Below are 15,861 nucleotides of genomic sequence, written 5' to 3' on the forward strand. Positions count from 1 at the left end.
TTCACCACATATCAAACTTGCAGGTGCCTTAATCATGGCCTGCCAGCTGCCAGAACTGTTAGAAATAAATCTCTGTTTTTTACAGATTACCTAGGCTCAGGTATTTTTTTACGGCAGCACAAACACACTGAGACAGTTGGTATCAAGAAATATTATTTTGATTATCACAGGCTAATGAGAAAATAACAAATCAGACTTAGCATACAGAGAGGAAACTGATGAGAAAATTGAGCCGTCATACAACCTTGCAGCATGGCACACCGCATACCAAACTCATAAGAACCTGAACAACGGTTGTTATAACCAGAAATAGGGATTTCATTTTAGCAAAAATAAACTTCATCCAAAACATAAAATTCATGAAGTTAATCCAAATGTATTTGACTTGTAACTGTGTTGATATTTTATTTATATATTTGTTTTGGTTGTGTGGTTGTATGAGAGCTCTAAGTATAAAAAGTTTAGACCCATTTAAAACTACTACATATCTGAACTGCACTATAATAAAAATAATGTAAGCAACACTAGGAATCTACAAGAATTTTTTTTCCTTTAAAGGAATTCCCATACTACTCTTATTTGAGAAACTGTGGCCTCAGAATGAGGCTTAAGCTTCATAACAAGACATACGTGGGAGAGCTGATGTTCTCTGAACTTTTCTTCCATCCCAGCCCCCAGCCCCTATTTCCCAGCCCCCTCACAATTAGTTCTGACCAATGGGTTGTGGACAAAAGCAACACTGTACTCATTCCAGAAGAGCCAGAGACCCTCTCACACTAGCTCTTCCTGCACTGGTGACTATAATGGCCCCATTTTCCAGATGGCACGGCTGAAAGCTGGGAGAAGCTCTGTCAACTTGGCTATCAGTTGACTGTGAGGGACACACATTGTGTGTGAGAAGTAACCTTTGTTGGGTTAAACTGCTAAAATAATGAAGTTGATTTGTTACTGCAGCAAACCTTAATAAACCCTCCTGACTAATACAGCTTTATGAACTGAGCTCTGCCTCCTGACCAGGTCCTCCCCATCACACTCCATGCTCCAAACAACTCTTAGTTCAACAACCTAAACACACCAAGCTGTTTCATCATGGCACCCAACTTCTGAAAATCCTGTTCCTCAGTCTTAGAATGCTATTACACACACTCTTCTGCCCTCCTCCAATCCCAGACACAGTACTTCATCCATCAAAACCCAGTTCAGATATAATGACCATGAGGAAGTGTTCCTCCCATTTTTAAGTCTCCCACCTCCCTCTCCATTACCCTTAACGCCACAGAGTGCTCATCTCACCATGTCCTAATCGTACATTGCTATGTCTCACCCCTCCTCACCCACTCCCCACATCACACTGTGGCAGGGGCAGTGATGGGCCAATGGCTTATTCATCTCTACATCTTCAGGGCCAGCCTGCAAGAGCAGGCAGTATTTGACCATTTGGCCAGGAAGAACTTCCTCCAGGTGGCTGGTCTGAGGGCATTTGAAGGAAGCTGGGTTTGATCCATCACCTACCCATTAGGAGCATTCTACTCAACAGCAGCAATTCCCAACTGTCTCTGCCCCAGCTCGAGGCCAGACCCACCTAGGAGGCCTGAACCCTCCCCATCATCTCTCCAAACAAAGTGCTGCTCAGCCCCCACAAAGGACTCAGGCTTTACCCAAGAGGGAGTAGCCTAGGGCCTTACACTCAAAATGTGGTCCCTAAACAAACGATATCTACAAGAACTTAGGAGCTAGAGAGAAAAGCAGAATCTTAGGCCCCACCCCAGACCTCCTGAATCAGAATCTACATTTTAATAAGATCCCCAGATGATCCATATGTCCAGTAATATTTGAAAAGTACTGACACAAGGCAGCCAAACAGAATCCATTCAGCTTAAAAGGTAACTTTAATAACAATATTTTCCATTTGTAATAATACCTGGTAAGTGCTTTACATCACTAAATCCTCAGAGCAATTTGCATATGCCCATTTTACCAATAAGGAAACTGAGGCTCAGAGTAAGTGGGTGTCTCACTCAGGATCACATAGGTTTGAGGGGTCAGAGCCCAAATGTGAAGGCAGTTCTGATGGACTCACCCCCATAACGATACATGACATGACACCCTGCCCTTTGCAAAGTTCTGGGTCAACATTTAGCCTTCAAAACCAGCACAAGCAGCTCTGGAGACTTCCCCATCCCTTCACGCAGCCACTGATCTGGTGCTTATCTCTATTCTACTGCTCACTGCCCATATCCTGATGCCTCCACATATATCACTGTCCCCAAGAGATTGCCAGCTGTCTCTGGATAAAGATTTTATGGGCTTCCTCTATAATCATTGGATGAGTCCATGAAAATATTTTCCCTTTGATCATCAAAGAACACTCTGAGGTCGGCTGGACAATTGTTATTAAATGAATGGCGAAGATACCGAGGTTCCTAGAGAAGTTCAGTGACTTGCCCCAGGTCACCAGGAGGCTTTGGAACTCTGAGGATGGAACAAAACTCCCCGCCCCAACTCCCAGTACAGATGTCTTCTTCCCACTCTTTCACTTTCCCTAGATTTCTCTCTTCTGACCTACATTACCAAGCAGTTAACAAAAACATTCTTTTCAAAGAACTCCCCCACATATGCATCTTCAAAAGGGGCTCTGCTTCATCAGCGGACAGGCAAAATTTAGACATTATCGAGAAGCCACCAAAGGAAAACGTGAGGAAACTCGGGATGCCAGATCAGACACAATGAGGCTCCTGGATCCAAGGAAAGGCAAACCTCTTCAAGCAAAAGCCTCCAACTAAAGCAGCCCATCCAAGCTCCTACCCAGTAACCCCACCGTCAAGACAAGGCCCCTCTGAGAGCTCCTGGAGGCTGGCGGAGATCTACCCACCCTTCCTGACCAGGCACCACCACCCTCCTGCAGGCTGCAGGACTGAGATTCCACCAGCCAAAGCAGCCGTTTTCCTCCCATTTATTGGCTTTAGAAAGAAACTAAGACATTTAACCAGCTTGTCCAAAGAAAACCAAAACATCTGGCTGAAATAACTCAAATATTTAGGAAATTTCCATAAAACTAGGAGAAAAAAAGGGGGAAAACCCCTCTTCGAGGGATTTTTTTCTTGGGAAAAAAGAGAAGCCAAGAAACGAGATCCTGGGACAATTAAGCAACTCTGTTGTTTGCTTTTCTGAGCACCATGCCACCACGATTGCTAGTACTATGTGCACTGCCAAAGGTGCACTGATCAGGGGGCCAGTGGGCACCGAACACCTGCTTGCCAATCCTTTGCCTGGGCATGGGGATCCATCTGTCCAGAAGAGAACACCTTTTGTGAATTCATACAAAGGCACCGTACAGGTTAGCATGGGCTACCTATTACTGATGTTAGTCATATTTGGATAACATAGGAAGAATGAAAACATGAACAGTGAGAAGGGTCCATGTCTTTGCCTGGATTCCTTAGAATCATATCGTGAGATAAGAATTCCTATGAAAGTGTATTAGGAGATATTCCGAGGAAAAAATGGTGGGGATGTGAAGAAGTAAAACAAGAAGAGTAGCAGGCCAAGCAAGGGAAACAAGCCAAGCAAAGACCAATAGATGTCAACTTGACACCACTCCACACTGGATCTCTGGAAACAAAGGATATCATGCTTCAGAGCGTCCCAAACAAGGGCAAAGGAACTGGACTATTTATACTCCAGTACCCTTCAGTCATTGAATACGGGCTGCCCCAGGGGAGATGCAAATTCCCAGGCACTCACTGTTCTGGGTCCCTATAAACATAGGCTCTGCAGCCCAAGGGTCATCCTCCAACAAAGAGATGGAGGGACCAACAATTGGGAGTGAAGGCACCCAGGGTACCAATGTGCACCAAGATGGCAAACCTGGCCATAAAAGAACATGACTCAAAATGATTTCAAACCTAAATGAAATGAGCTACAGAGCATCTTTCAGAAATCATTTTCTGCCCCGCTTTGTTCTTTCTTCAGTGAGGCAATCCAAATGTTAAATTGAAATGCTTTTCTAAAGCTGGGCTGTGAGGCAAACCCAATACTCTTTTATTTTTTTTAATTCCTGAGGGTCTTGCTTCTTGCTGCTTTGTCCTAAGGATAAGCACAATGTTTGCCTATTGCTCAAGACGCCTCAATTCACTGAGATCATTAGCTCAACATCAGCCCAACAGATCTCCCCTGTAAGCAGTAGCACAGCTCCTAATACAATTACCCAAGTGCAGGGCCACCTAATTAATGCCAAGAGGCTTTATGACAGCAAGTGATGAAGGTGGGACCCCACTTTAATTTGACAGCTGTCATCTTGGACAATACATCAAGGAAAGGAAATGGAATAAACTAGGAGGAGGTGAGGTGACAGAATGACTAGCTGTCAGGAACAAATAACAACCAAGTTCCCTCCACAACTTCTCACACACTTCCCCCCTCCCAGCAGGCAGATACTCTGAAAAGGTGTCCCCAGACGCCTCTGCCCAGCACTGGCACAGACCTCCCTTCCTCACCACATCTCGCCCCCAGAGCCAGGCACGGAAAGGAGTGAAATGTGGTCCCATATTTGAAATTAATTGAAAGGATATTTCACGAGCTCCGGTGTTTAGTGTCCGTGCTGGAGCTGGAATTTTCCAATTAATTCCCAAATGCTCTGCCTGTATCCTTTTTCCTAATCATCTTTGGTTCTTCTGTGTTTCTTTAGTTCTGAGAGTTTCTTGTCATTTAGATGGGTCAGAGACCTCTAGAAACCTGGGTTCCAGCTCCAGCCCGGCCACTATGGAGCCGCGTGACCCTTGGCAAGGCACGAGCTCTGTGGGCCTCAGTTTTCTCATCTGAGAAATGGGGATAATTCCATCCTTTACAGATTTGTGGAGAGGATGAAATAAGGTTAACTCTAGGTAAAGCGCTTGGCATGTTGAGTTGCTCAAGAAATGTCAGCTCCCTCCCTGCGCCTTCGCTCTTCTGCAGCCTCACCGCACCTGCACCTTGAAAGATGCCCAGTGCGTTTCAAATCAGCTCCGGACCGCGTTATTCCCCCTCGCAAGCGAGTTTCAGGTGGTGTACACCCGCGCGCGCGCACGTGTACACACACACACACACACACACACACACACACACACACCCCGTCCTTCGTACACCCCCGCGGGGTCTGGCACGGCTGCTCCCTCCCGCACGGAGCGGGGTCCGGAGTTCAGGCGAATAAGCCCTCCCGCCCCCGCCAAGGTGGCGCCTAGAACGGTCGGCGCTGGGGCGCGCGGTACTCACCTGGGGCAGGCCGCGCCGGGCAGGCTGGGGCTGGCCGGGCAGGGGGCGGCGGCGGGTTCGGGGCTGGAGTGGCAGCGGGCATGGCGGGCGGCGGGCTCTGGGCGAGCCTGGAGCAGAGGTGACAGCGCCGGGACGCGGCTCGACGGCCGAGCAGGCGCGGGAAGGCGGGGCACGACGAGCAGCCTCGAGCCCGCGCCGACTCTCCCTCTTCTCTCCCTCCCGCCACCCGCCTGTCAGCCCCGCGCAGCGCCCGGCGACAGCCACCGGGAACGTCTCCGGGGGCGCGGGGCTTAGCAACCGCGCACCAGCCGCCGCCGCCCTCTCTGCGCCGGCCCCGGCGTGCACGCAGCTCCTGGCCCTGGCGGCCGGGCGGGGCCGGGCTTTGAACTTGCCCCCACACCCCCGCTTCTCCCCGTGACCCTCAGCGGTCCCGCCCCTCCTGGCCCGCGCAGTCCAGCTTTTCTGCTCTCCTTCCCGGGGCAGTTCTGCCGTGGAACCTGGCCGTGCCGGGTTTTGAACTTGCGCTCTGCCCCTGTTCTCTGTGGGGTGGGGGTGGAGGGGCAGCCCAGCCCAAAGGCGACCCCAGGACCGCCAGCCATCCTCGTGCTTCCCTGCAGTGCAGGGGCCAGACTTTCCGCACACCTGCCTTCCTCCTGTCCCACTCCCGCTACCGACACACACGGACTCTAGGTCCCAGGACAGCCCTACTCTCACGCACTTGTTGCCCCCCAGGTTCGGGGACCTACTTACACTCTGGTCCTCCAGCTTAGCGGCTTCCTGGTACCATCTGAAGGCAGCGCAATGGCCCCTCGCGTTGTTGTATCTCTTCCCAGCACCACACACCTGTTCCTCAAATTTGCAGGTCCCTCGGGTCTGCAGTGCGGGGTCTGGGGACCCATGTTCCCGGGTACTGGCTCCCAGAACTCTCCTGTGAGAGATCATGAATTCCCTGCATCAGCCATGCTCTCCTCTCCACAGGGCCGTGGGCGTGATGACAGAGTTGTCTGGCTTTTGCATTTATCAACCAAGTCACAAAGTGGTCTTGTGTGTTGTTGCGTCTGATGTTGCTGTTCTGTGAAACTGTTTATGCACCATAGAGCGCCAAGGCCGCGCAGATAGAAGCAGGCCAGCTCCCAGGTGGCAGGGGCTGTCTTTCTCTTTATCACACATAACAAGAAGCCTGGAAGAAGCCTGCTCCGCGTGTGTCAGCTGCTCAGGGACGACCTTAGGACTCAGTCTCCTTCCAGAGTTCCACATGGCCACCTTCAACATCCCGCCTTTACTCCTCAGACTTGTCTCAAGGTTCCAAAATGGCTGCAGCCGCCCCATGATGCCGCTGTGAGAAAAATAACTCCTGATTCTAGCTGGTTTGTCGGCCAGCTACCCTGAAGTCATCATTAAGGACCACTTTCGGTAATAAAATTCACCAACGGTGAGCACAAAAAATGCTCTGCCTTCAACTCACTCACCTTCTAGTAGGGAGAGACAGATAGTAAAATAAACAAGTATGGTGACAAGTAGTATGAAGATAAATGAACCAGGGAAAAGGGAATGTGTTTATGTAAGTTGAGTGGTCGGGAAAGGTAACATTTGAGTAAAAACCCGAAGGAAGAGCCTATTGGAAATCTCTCTTGCAGACAAGTGTCCTTGAAATACTTACATACTTTCTTTTTAAAAGCACGTACTTTTTTGTAGCCACTCTTCCTGGCCCTATCACCTATATTTTGGGAAAAAAATAAAAGTTAAATAAACTGAGCTTTAGTAAAAGGTTTAAGTTTTGTAAAGGAGAAATCAGATGACTTGTGTTTTCTTCCTTGCAAAGCAGCAGTCTTGCAGTGTTTCATTACTGGCTGGATTATCATGATTTAAATATTAACTAGTTATACAAATACCAAGCAATCACAATGAGCACCTAAAGTTATCAGATTACTTCACAAGAGTGAGGGATACCCATAATGCATCCTGTTGAACACTGGCAAATAAATTGCCAGTTGCCTACTCAACACCTATTTTCTTTTCTGATTTGGTATTTTTAAAAAAATTTTTTTAGCTGAGCATACTGCAACCTGCAATTTGAAAAAATACATTTTCCAGCCTCCCTTGAAGCAAGGAACAGCCACATGAAAAGTTTCTGGCCAATGAAATGTAATTGCAAGTGTTGTACTGGACTCTGAGTAGATGCCTTAAAGATGCTGATGTGATGTGGCTGACAGATGCACTCCTTTGTCCCTTTTCCTTCGTCCTGTAATCCAGATAGAATGATAATCATGTGGTAGGTGAGATTATTAATTTCAATTATTCACTCCCTTCCTCAATTGAATTAGACAACCCACAGCCCACCCTTTATGCTACTTGGAGTGTGTTTCCCTACACCTTGATTTCCGGTTCTGCCTTTTTTTTTTTTTTTTTTTTTTTTTTTTTTGAGACATAGTTTCATCTTGTTGCCCAGGCTGGAGTGCAATGGCACCATCTCGGCTCACTGCAACCTCCACCTCCCAGGTTCAAGTGATTCTCCTGCCTCAGCCTTCTGAGTAGCTGGGACTACAGGTGCATGCCACCAAGCCCAGCTAATTGGCCATCTTTCTTACTTTGGCCAATGGAACGTTACTGAACATAATGTGAACAGAGGGTTGGAAAGTACTCCCATGTTTTGGTTTGCCCGGGTCTGCTTCTGCCAGTAGCCGAGATAGCTAGCTTCTGGTCCAAGATAAATGTGGAGAAATATGATGCAGACCTAAACTTCAATTGGTAGCTAAGTTCAGCCAACCTGCAGCCTGAAGCAGACCTGTAGGAATGAGACAAAAAAATGCCCGTTGTTGTAAGCTACTAGGTCTTTGGCTGGTTCGTTACTCAGGATTATTGCAGCAAACATTAGCTAACATGATGGTTCATGATGACTGGAGGCCCAGCAGCCTACTTAGGTCATGTGGGGACCTTAAAAGTGGAAGTCAAGCCCTAAGGATCACAGAGCAGAAACATAGAGTAAGCCAAGCCATAGTCCCTTGACACCATGACGCTACCATACCACCCCAAAGTATTAAATTTGCACTTCCTTTTTAAGAGAGAATAAACCCCTGTATGTTTAAGCTGCTATAGCAGGAGTCATCCCTTGTTATTATCTGTCAAATGATGATTTGTATCAATTCACTCAAAAAAGAAAACACTTTTTTTCATATCAAGAGAACATTGAACACACACAGTATCAATAATTTAAATGTAAAATAGAAGACAGAAAATTACTCACCATGCTTACACTAAGTCACTTAAGTAGGAACTCATTTAGCATAGCTAAAGAGAATGGAACAATAGCCATTGTGGTCTAGCCCAGGTGTCAGGGCTATTTTGGTTGCAGGTGAGCAAAATTCACTTAAGCAGCTCCCTCCGTCACCCCAGGCTGGAGTGCTGTAGCGTAATCTCGGCTCACTGCAAACTCCACCTTCCAGGTTCAAGCTAGTCTCCTGCCTCAGCCTCCCAAGTAGCTGAGATTACAGATGCCCTCCACCACACCCTGCTAATATTTGTATTTTTAGTAGACAAGGGGTTTTACTATGTTGGCCAGGCTGATCTCGAGCTCATGATCTACCCATGTCAGCCTCCCAACGTGGTTGGATTACAGGTGTGAGCCACCGCGCCAGGACAAGCAATTCATCTTAAGTGGCAGGGAGCACAGGGCATTTTAAGGATATCTGAAGAAATTACAAACACATCCATGAGCTGACTGGTAACCACCTCAGGACCTTACTCTCAAATGTCCCCGCAATAGCTGTTTCAGAATCCAGTTTCTCCAAGGAGAGAATATAGTTGGCCTAGTCTATTTATTCTAACCAGGACACTTAAACCATTGGCCAGCACTGGACTGGGTGCTTTGGGATGGGTGTTCATCGCTGGTCCAAACAGTCATGTCTCAGTGGGAAAGAAGACAGGAAGAAGCATTGAATGACAGTCATTCTGAAGCTCTTCATGTGACATTTTAAACCAGGAGGGGAAGTTACATATGGCAGGCAAATTGACTGGCATATCCACGACACCCAGTAAGTTTTGTTGAGGAAAGAAAGAAAACATTTCCAGGAACTCAAGCTTGGGTAGGATACCATTGTGTTTGTAGGAATGGTTTGCAGGAGAGAGCTAGATAAGAAGGATGATGGAGCCTCTAAGAAAAATGTCCCCACCTCATGGCATCAGCCAGGATGACTCTAGATTGAGATCTCGAGAAAAGAGAAAAATTCCCAATTTTCTATAAATTGATATTCTAACAAATTTGCAATGTGTTTTCTTCAGTCTTGTCATCATGTTGATAGAACATTTGTATGTGCCTCTGCACCCCAAGATGTCACCATCTCTCTCCTTCCTTGCCCAGGTAAACTTCTTGAGAAATTACTTTATATTCCCCATCTATACTCCCCCACCTCTGGTAAGCTCCTCAGACCAGCTACAATGTGACTGATTTCCCTGTCTCTCTGCATTGCTGCTTTAACTGCATTGCTAAAGGCCACTCATCTGCCAAACTCAGTAAATACAATTCAGTCTTATTTTATTTCATCTCACGGCAGCTGTGACCAGTCTTGAACCTCTCTCCTATCCTGGCCTTTATGGCACCAGTCACTTTTGATTCTACCCCTTTCTTTCTCAAGGCAAACATTTTTCCTGCTTTGTGGGTCTTCCTTCATTCAGTCCTTAAATGTTATCTCTCAGTTTTATTCTTTACTTTGCTAGACACAACCTGGGTGATCTTATCTAATCCCTCAGTTGTAAATTCTGAGGGATCATTACCTCATCTCTCCCAAATCCAATTCAGTTGCCTACTAGAAAATTCCTGATAGATATCTCATAGGTACCCCTTACAACACAGCCAAAATAAAACTCTTTCCCCTCATATCTGTCCCTTCTACAGGATTCTCAGTCTTAAATAACTTAGTTTTCCAAGTCACAAATCCAGGAATTACTGTCAACCCCATATTCAGTCACCAAATCCTCTGTTCTCTCCTCTTCCTTCCTACCTTCCCCCATCGCCTTATTGAAACTCCCATTGCATCCCATCTAGACCACCCCAAGCATCTCCTCCCTCACACTGCTGCATCCTTTCCATCCTCCTTTCCAGATTATCAGTCCTACTAGAGTCAAGGAAATCTTTCTCCATACTGATCTATATAATTATATAATTTCCCTGTTTAACAATCCTCCAGAGGCTCTATGTCTCCTCAGGGTTAAAAGCCAAACCCCGTAGTATGATCTTCAAGGCTTTTCAACCTCGAGTCCTATCCACCACTCAACCTTCATCTCCTGCCATTTTCCCACAGGTAATTTGGGCTCCAGCTAGTACAAATTCCTTACTTTATCTTGGCCACTATCTCTTTCCATACTGTGCTTCATACTCTGCCACTGTGCAGCCCTCACTCAAGCATCACTTCCTCTCAATAAGTAAACTGCTAAGCCATGATGTTCACCATTAACTATTCTATTCTCCCTGCCCCACCACTACCACCAGCAGAAGGATGGAAAAATAGGGTAGGCCAGTGTGCTTAAAATGTCTACATCATGGCCAATCTGATCTCTCCCCAATGCTGACAACCAACCGAGACAGTAGTACATTTGCTCCAGCCAGTGATTCTTACCCACCTTGAAGTCAGCCAAAATGCCTCAGTCTGGTTTGGCAGACTCACCATGTTTGACCTGAGTTTACTCTAGTGAAAGGTTTCAAGAGGAAGAAGTCAAATCTCCTACCTGAGATAAAATGTGGGATTTCCTTTGGATATTACTGATGCATGAAATCTCTCTTCTCACTTTTTTCAGATAACTGTGTGTCAGGCTGTGTGTAGACATGGTTTATGGAATATATCTAAAAATGTTACCACTTTTCCTGGATGCAAGCTCCTGCTTTTAAACAAATCAGTTTATCTCCAGTGTCTGGTAAAGTTGCCATCTGGACCCTCCTGATGCCCGCAAATATGGCACTCAATGCTGTGAAAGCAAGAGGCAGATCATTGTTTCTGCATTATAGCAATAAAAACAAAATCCTTTGCAAAACTACTGGTCAGTTTTCAAATGCAGAATAGTAATTAGAGGAAAGCCTGAAACATTCTCAAGTTCTTCAGTATAGTAATAGATTCAGGGCAAGATTTCAAGTATCATAGGATGCTATAACACTTTTAAAAACTGAATAAGCATTTCTCAAATCACTGCCTATACTTATACATACTAGTCAGAAAACTGAACTGGACTTCAATGTGAAAAAGCTAGACCATAGTATAACAATATGTGTGATCTCTGTTGAATTACCAAACCTGCCCTCAAAAAAAAAAAGAAGAAGAAGAAGAAGAGGGCCAGGTATGGTGGCTGACACCTGAAATCCTAGTGCTTTGAGAGGCCAAGGCAGGAGGATCACTTGAGAAGTTTGAGAAACAGTCAGCTGTGATCTCACCTGGGCAACAGAGGCTGGCTCTGAAAAAAAATCAAAAAGCAAAGACGAGATAGTAAGTAAACAATAAGAATAAGGCATGTGTGCATACCAAGTTAGAATCATGCGTCTGCACATGCTCATTTTCAAATTGTATACATACGGTGCATGCCTGTGTATGGGACACACTGAAAGTGAAAGTGCTAGGAAGAAATATTTATCTTATGGGCTCAAATTCTCTTATATAAAAATTCAAAATAAATTTATCTATGATTCAGTTGGCCTTCGACAATGTCTTCCTGTTCATCTTAATGTCAAATGATAGGAAGTCACCTCAGATATGGGTGGTGTTCTCACCAACAGAGAGAAAATGGACAGAGCTTTCCTGGTTCTTGCATTTAGCTTAAGGACTTGCTGCTCTAGGGCAGGGGTGTGCAAACTATATGACCCTTGCAGCCAAATATGGTCCACTGACAATTTTAAGAAATAGAGTTTTATTGGAATACAGTGCTCCTTCATTACTGAAATGCCCATGCTCCTTCTACCACACCTTGCTGTCCGATTGTTATTTATTTATTCATCGAATAAATAATTATTAAAGGCTCCAGGAGCATCTTCCAGGTGCTATGCCAGTCACCAAGGACACAAAGATCATTAAAAATAATGAAGAGTGACTGATACCAAGGTAAGATACCAAGCTGTCACCCAGGCTGACAGCTCACTGCAATCTCGACCTCCTGGGCTTAAGCAATCCTTCCACTTCAGCCTCCCAAGCAGCTGGGAGTACAGGTGCACACCACCACAAGCGGCGAATTTTTGTATTTTTTGTACATATGGGGCTTCATCATGCTGCCCAGGCTAGTCTTGAAATTCCTGGGCTCAAGCAATCTGCCTACCTTGGCCTCCCAAAGTGCTGGGATTATAGGCATGAGACACCATGCCCAGCCAGATAATTTTTTTTTTTTGAGGCAGAGTCTCGCTTTGTTGCCCAGACTGGAGTATATTGGCACAATCTCCGCTCACTGCAACATTTGCCTCCCGGATTCAAGCGATTCTCCTGCTTCAGCCTCCCGGGTAGATGGGACTACAGGCATGCACCACCACACCCAGCTAATTTTTGTATTTTTAGTAGAGGCAGGGTTTCATCATGTTGGCCAGGCTGGTCTCGAACTCCTGACCTCAGGTGATCCGCCTGCCTCAGCCTCCCAAAGGTCCAGCCAGATAAATTTTAAACAAGATTAATGTGGCCCCCACCCCAGAAACCCATAATCCACAATCTACTTTAAAAATTAAGAATAATCATATCTTTATGAAAGATTGTTCCATGATTTTATTTTCCTAAAAGATATAATATTGATTAATTAGACTATAACCTTAAAGCATATCTTAAAGTATATGCATGATATATAGAATGTTGATATGATATAGGAGAAGTTACCTGGCTCATAAAATTTAAGACAATTTATCAAGACAATTTAGTTTTTATTTTATATTATATTTTTTAATTCTGTTAGTCACCATGCCAGACATAATTCTGGTGTCACATTGGCATTGAACCCACAGATTGCTATTAACCACACTCAGTCACTATGCTGTAGTCTCTAATTTGGATGTTATCACTTTTTAATATAATCTTGGGTCATTTTTTTTGTCTAAGTAGTTGGAAGTTTACCATCTTGACAGAGCATCTTAAATTTCCAACAGAGCTCTGCTTATTTAAGGGATGATTATATTATTTCTACTAAATTTTCACAGCCATGTGATATCTTTTCTAGAAACCTAAAAGTAGTAAAGAAAATAGTATCATAAACATTGCAACTCTAAGTAATGTTTGAAATGTACACAGTGAAGAGGACTCCAGTAGAAGTAACAAATATTAATCTGTCTGTGTCAGGACAAGTGAATAATGCTAGAACTAATGTGTGATTTCACATAGTCAGAAATATTTTGTTTTTATTTATTTTTTTTAGAGCCAACTAGAAGTTCAACAAATAAGATGTAAAATTTGACCATCCCTAGATCAGCAATCTACTAACCCTGATCCTCAAGAGCTATCTTGAAACTGTGTCAAAAACTGGTTGGAAATCACCTATATTTTTTGTCATTTTTCAAACTAAGCACATCAACAGAGCCATAGTTATAGATAATCCAGTGATTTCTCCAACCCCCAAAATAAATCATGTTTCAGCATGAAACTGATTAATTAATAATTAATGGCAAAAAAAAAAAAACACCTAAAGCAATGGGCGCATCACTCCAAGTTACATCCTCACAGCAAAACAGAAGAAGGTATCCGTAAAACCAGTCACAACCGTCATGAAAGAATCATGCCTGGAAAGAAAGCAGAAAAGGCTACTGGCAAAAGTCCCCTATCCAATGACAATATGGGAAGTCACATAAAATCAATGGAATACAATAGGAAAGAGCAATCTATTTATGAGTGTGTGTGATAGAAGTGACTTCAGCTTAGATTTGAACAAAGCACTGCGAAACATAATCCTACATTTGACATGTATGCCACATGTGTAAGGGAGAAGTGCTGAATGACTTTTGTGCTCCACAGGAAAAGATTGGGGAGTTATAACTGAAAAACAGGAGTTAAGGTCAGGGCTGATGAAACATCAGCCACACAAAAAAACAAAAAAGAATATTCCTGTACAGTTAGGAGTCTGCTCCTTCAGGTCAACTTATACACAGCTTTGGTGACAGAACAGTCAGTGGTCAACAGCATGCCCTCTTGGCCATAGTATGATATCAAAGAAGCCAGTGAAAATCCTGGATGTGATCAAATCACAGCAAGTGTCTTCTGCCTTCTCAGTTGCTGCAAGAAGAAATGGGCAACAAGAACAGCTCTGGTTTCCCACACTCAAGTATGATTACAGTCAGAAGTGTGTTTACGTAAACTATGGAGACAAAGATGAGCCTATAAATATGGTGTTTCCATGCCATAATAAAAGACTTCATTTATGATTCCAAGTGGCAAGTGTCAGTGATACATTCAGTATCTTAGAAAGGCTAAGCTTTTAACTTCAAGGCTAAAATATCACAGTTATAAATACAGGTATTGATCGACTTACGACCTATGCAACTTACGACCATTTGACTTTATGACCACAATCGCTAGCCACGACTGCTCCACGTCTGGCAGCGCAAACGTTGCCCAGCTGGGCGTACAACAGTGCAGACCAGCTTCCGGCAGCACTACCATCTCCGCGTGCACCATTTCAATTGTTATCCCAGACTCGGTACAGCAATTTGTGTTTTGTGTCTTGGATATTTTTCATCAAACCCCCCCAATAAACTTCTTATACATTTCGAAGCAATGGACCCAAACATCGAACGATTTGCAAGGATTGAACGGATGGCACACAATGTGTTTTGTCCATATCGTGAAATTTATGAAGAAAAAAAGAAACATACAATTCAGACAAAGCTCACCATGTTTATGAAATAACCAACTCCAGTAACCCCAACTGCTGTCTCAGATGACAACATCAACGATCCGCAGCCAAGCACCAGCGGCCAATAAAATGTTTCGTACATGTTTATATATTTTGATATGTTTTGCAATTGGGAAAATGTTTCCTATGGTATTTTTTACACCTGTATTTTGTATTTCTGTATGCACCTGTATTTTGTAATTTTGTATGTTTTGCAAATATTAAACCAGTTGTACTGGTAATGCAGTGTTTTACTTAAACCTGATGAATGTAAAAATAAGAAACAAAATGGTGTAGAGATGATACAAATGGCATAAAATGAACAAAGAAAATTATGATATACAACAATAATGAAAGAAAATTATGATAAAACATGACTTAAAGATTTTTATAACATCATTTCACAGTACTGTACATATAGCCTACTCAACTTACGACCAAATCGTGTTACGACCAGTCTGTCGGAACCAATCGTGGTCGTAAGTCGAGCACTAGCTGTATCAAAGATAAGTTATCAGAATTTCATCAGGAGGTTGAGCTGTGGTACAAATGAATCTATTACTGAGTAGAATTCTTTTTCTAACACTTTATTTTCTCCATTCATCACTGAAAGAAGTCAATATCATATTATTAGGCACGTTTAAAAGCCACATTCAAACACTGTACCAGACTACAAAGAAATTCTTTCCCAGGCCAAATTAATCAAGTACAGAATAAGGGAAGCAAACGGGATTCTCTTCCAAACTCTAACATCCACCCTTCTGAACTCTGAGTGCA

At 44.2% G+C, this 15,861-nt stretch overlaps 1 protein-coding gene across 3 annotated transcripts in view; it reads right to left on the reverse strand.

The window, feature by feature from the left end:
* DCLK3 (doublecortin like kinase 3) overlaps positions 1-5,374 on the reverse strand; it is a 53,753-nt gene extending 48,379 nt beyond the window's left edge. For all 3 annotated transcript variants that reach the window (XM_032269736.1, XM_032269728.1, XM_032269742.1), the window contains exon 1: positions 5,251-5,374. In XM_032269736.1, coding sequence (XP_032125627.1) covers positions 5,251-5,332 — 82 coding nt within the window. In that variant the 5' untranslated portion in view covers positions 5,333-5,374. The remainder of the gene's footprint in view (positions 1-5,250) is intronic.
* Between the last annotated feature and the right edge of the window lie 10,487 nt (positions 5,375-15,861).

The sequence above is a fragment of the Sapajus apella genome, unplaced genomic scaffold (genome assembly GCF_009761245.1).
Source record: "Sapajus apella isolate SASKATOON/1434 unplaced genomic scaffold, GSC_monkey_1.0 scaffold4, whole genome shotgun sequence".
Taxonomy (NCBI): domain Eukaryota; kingdom Metazoa; phylum Chordata; class Mammalia; order Primates; family Cebidae; genus Sapajus; species Sapajus apella.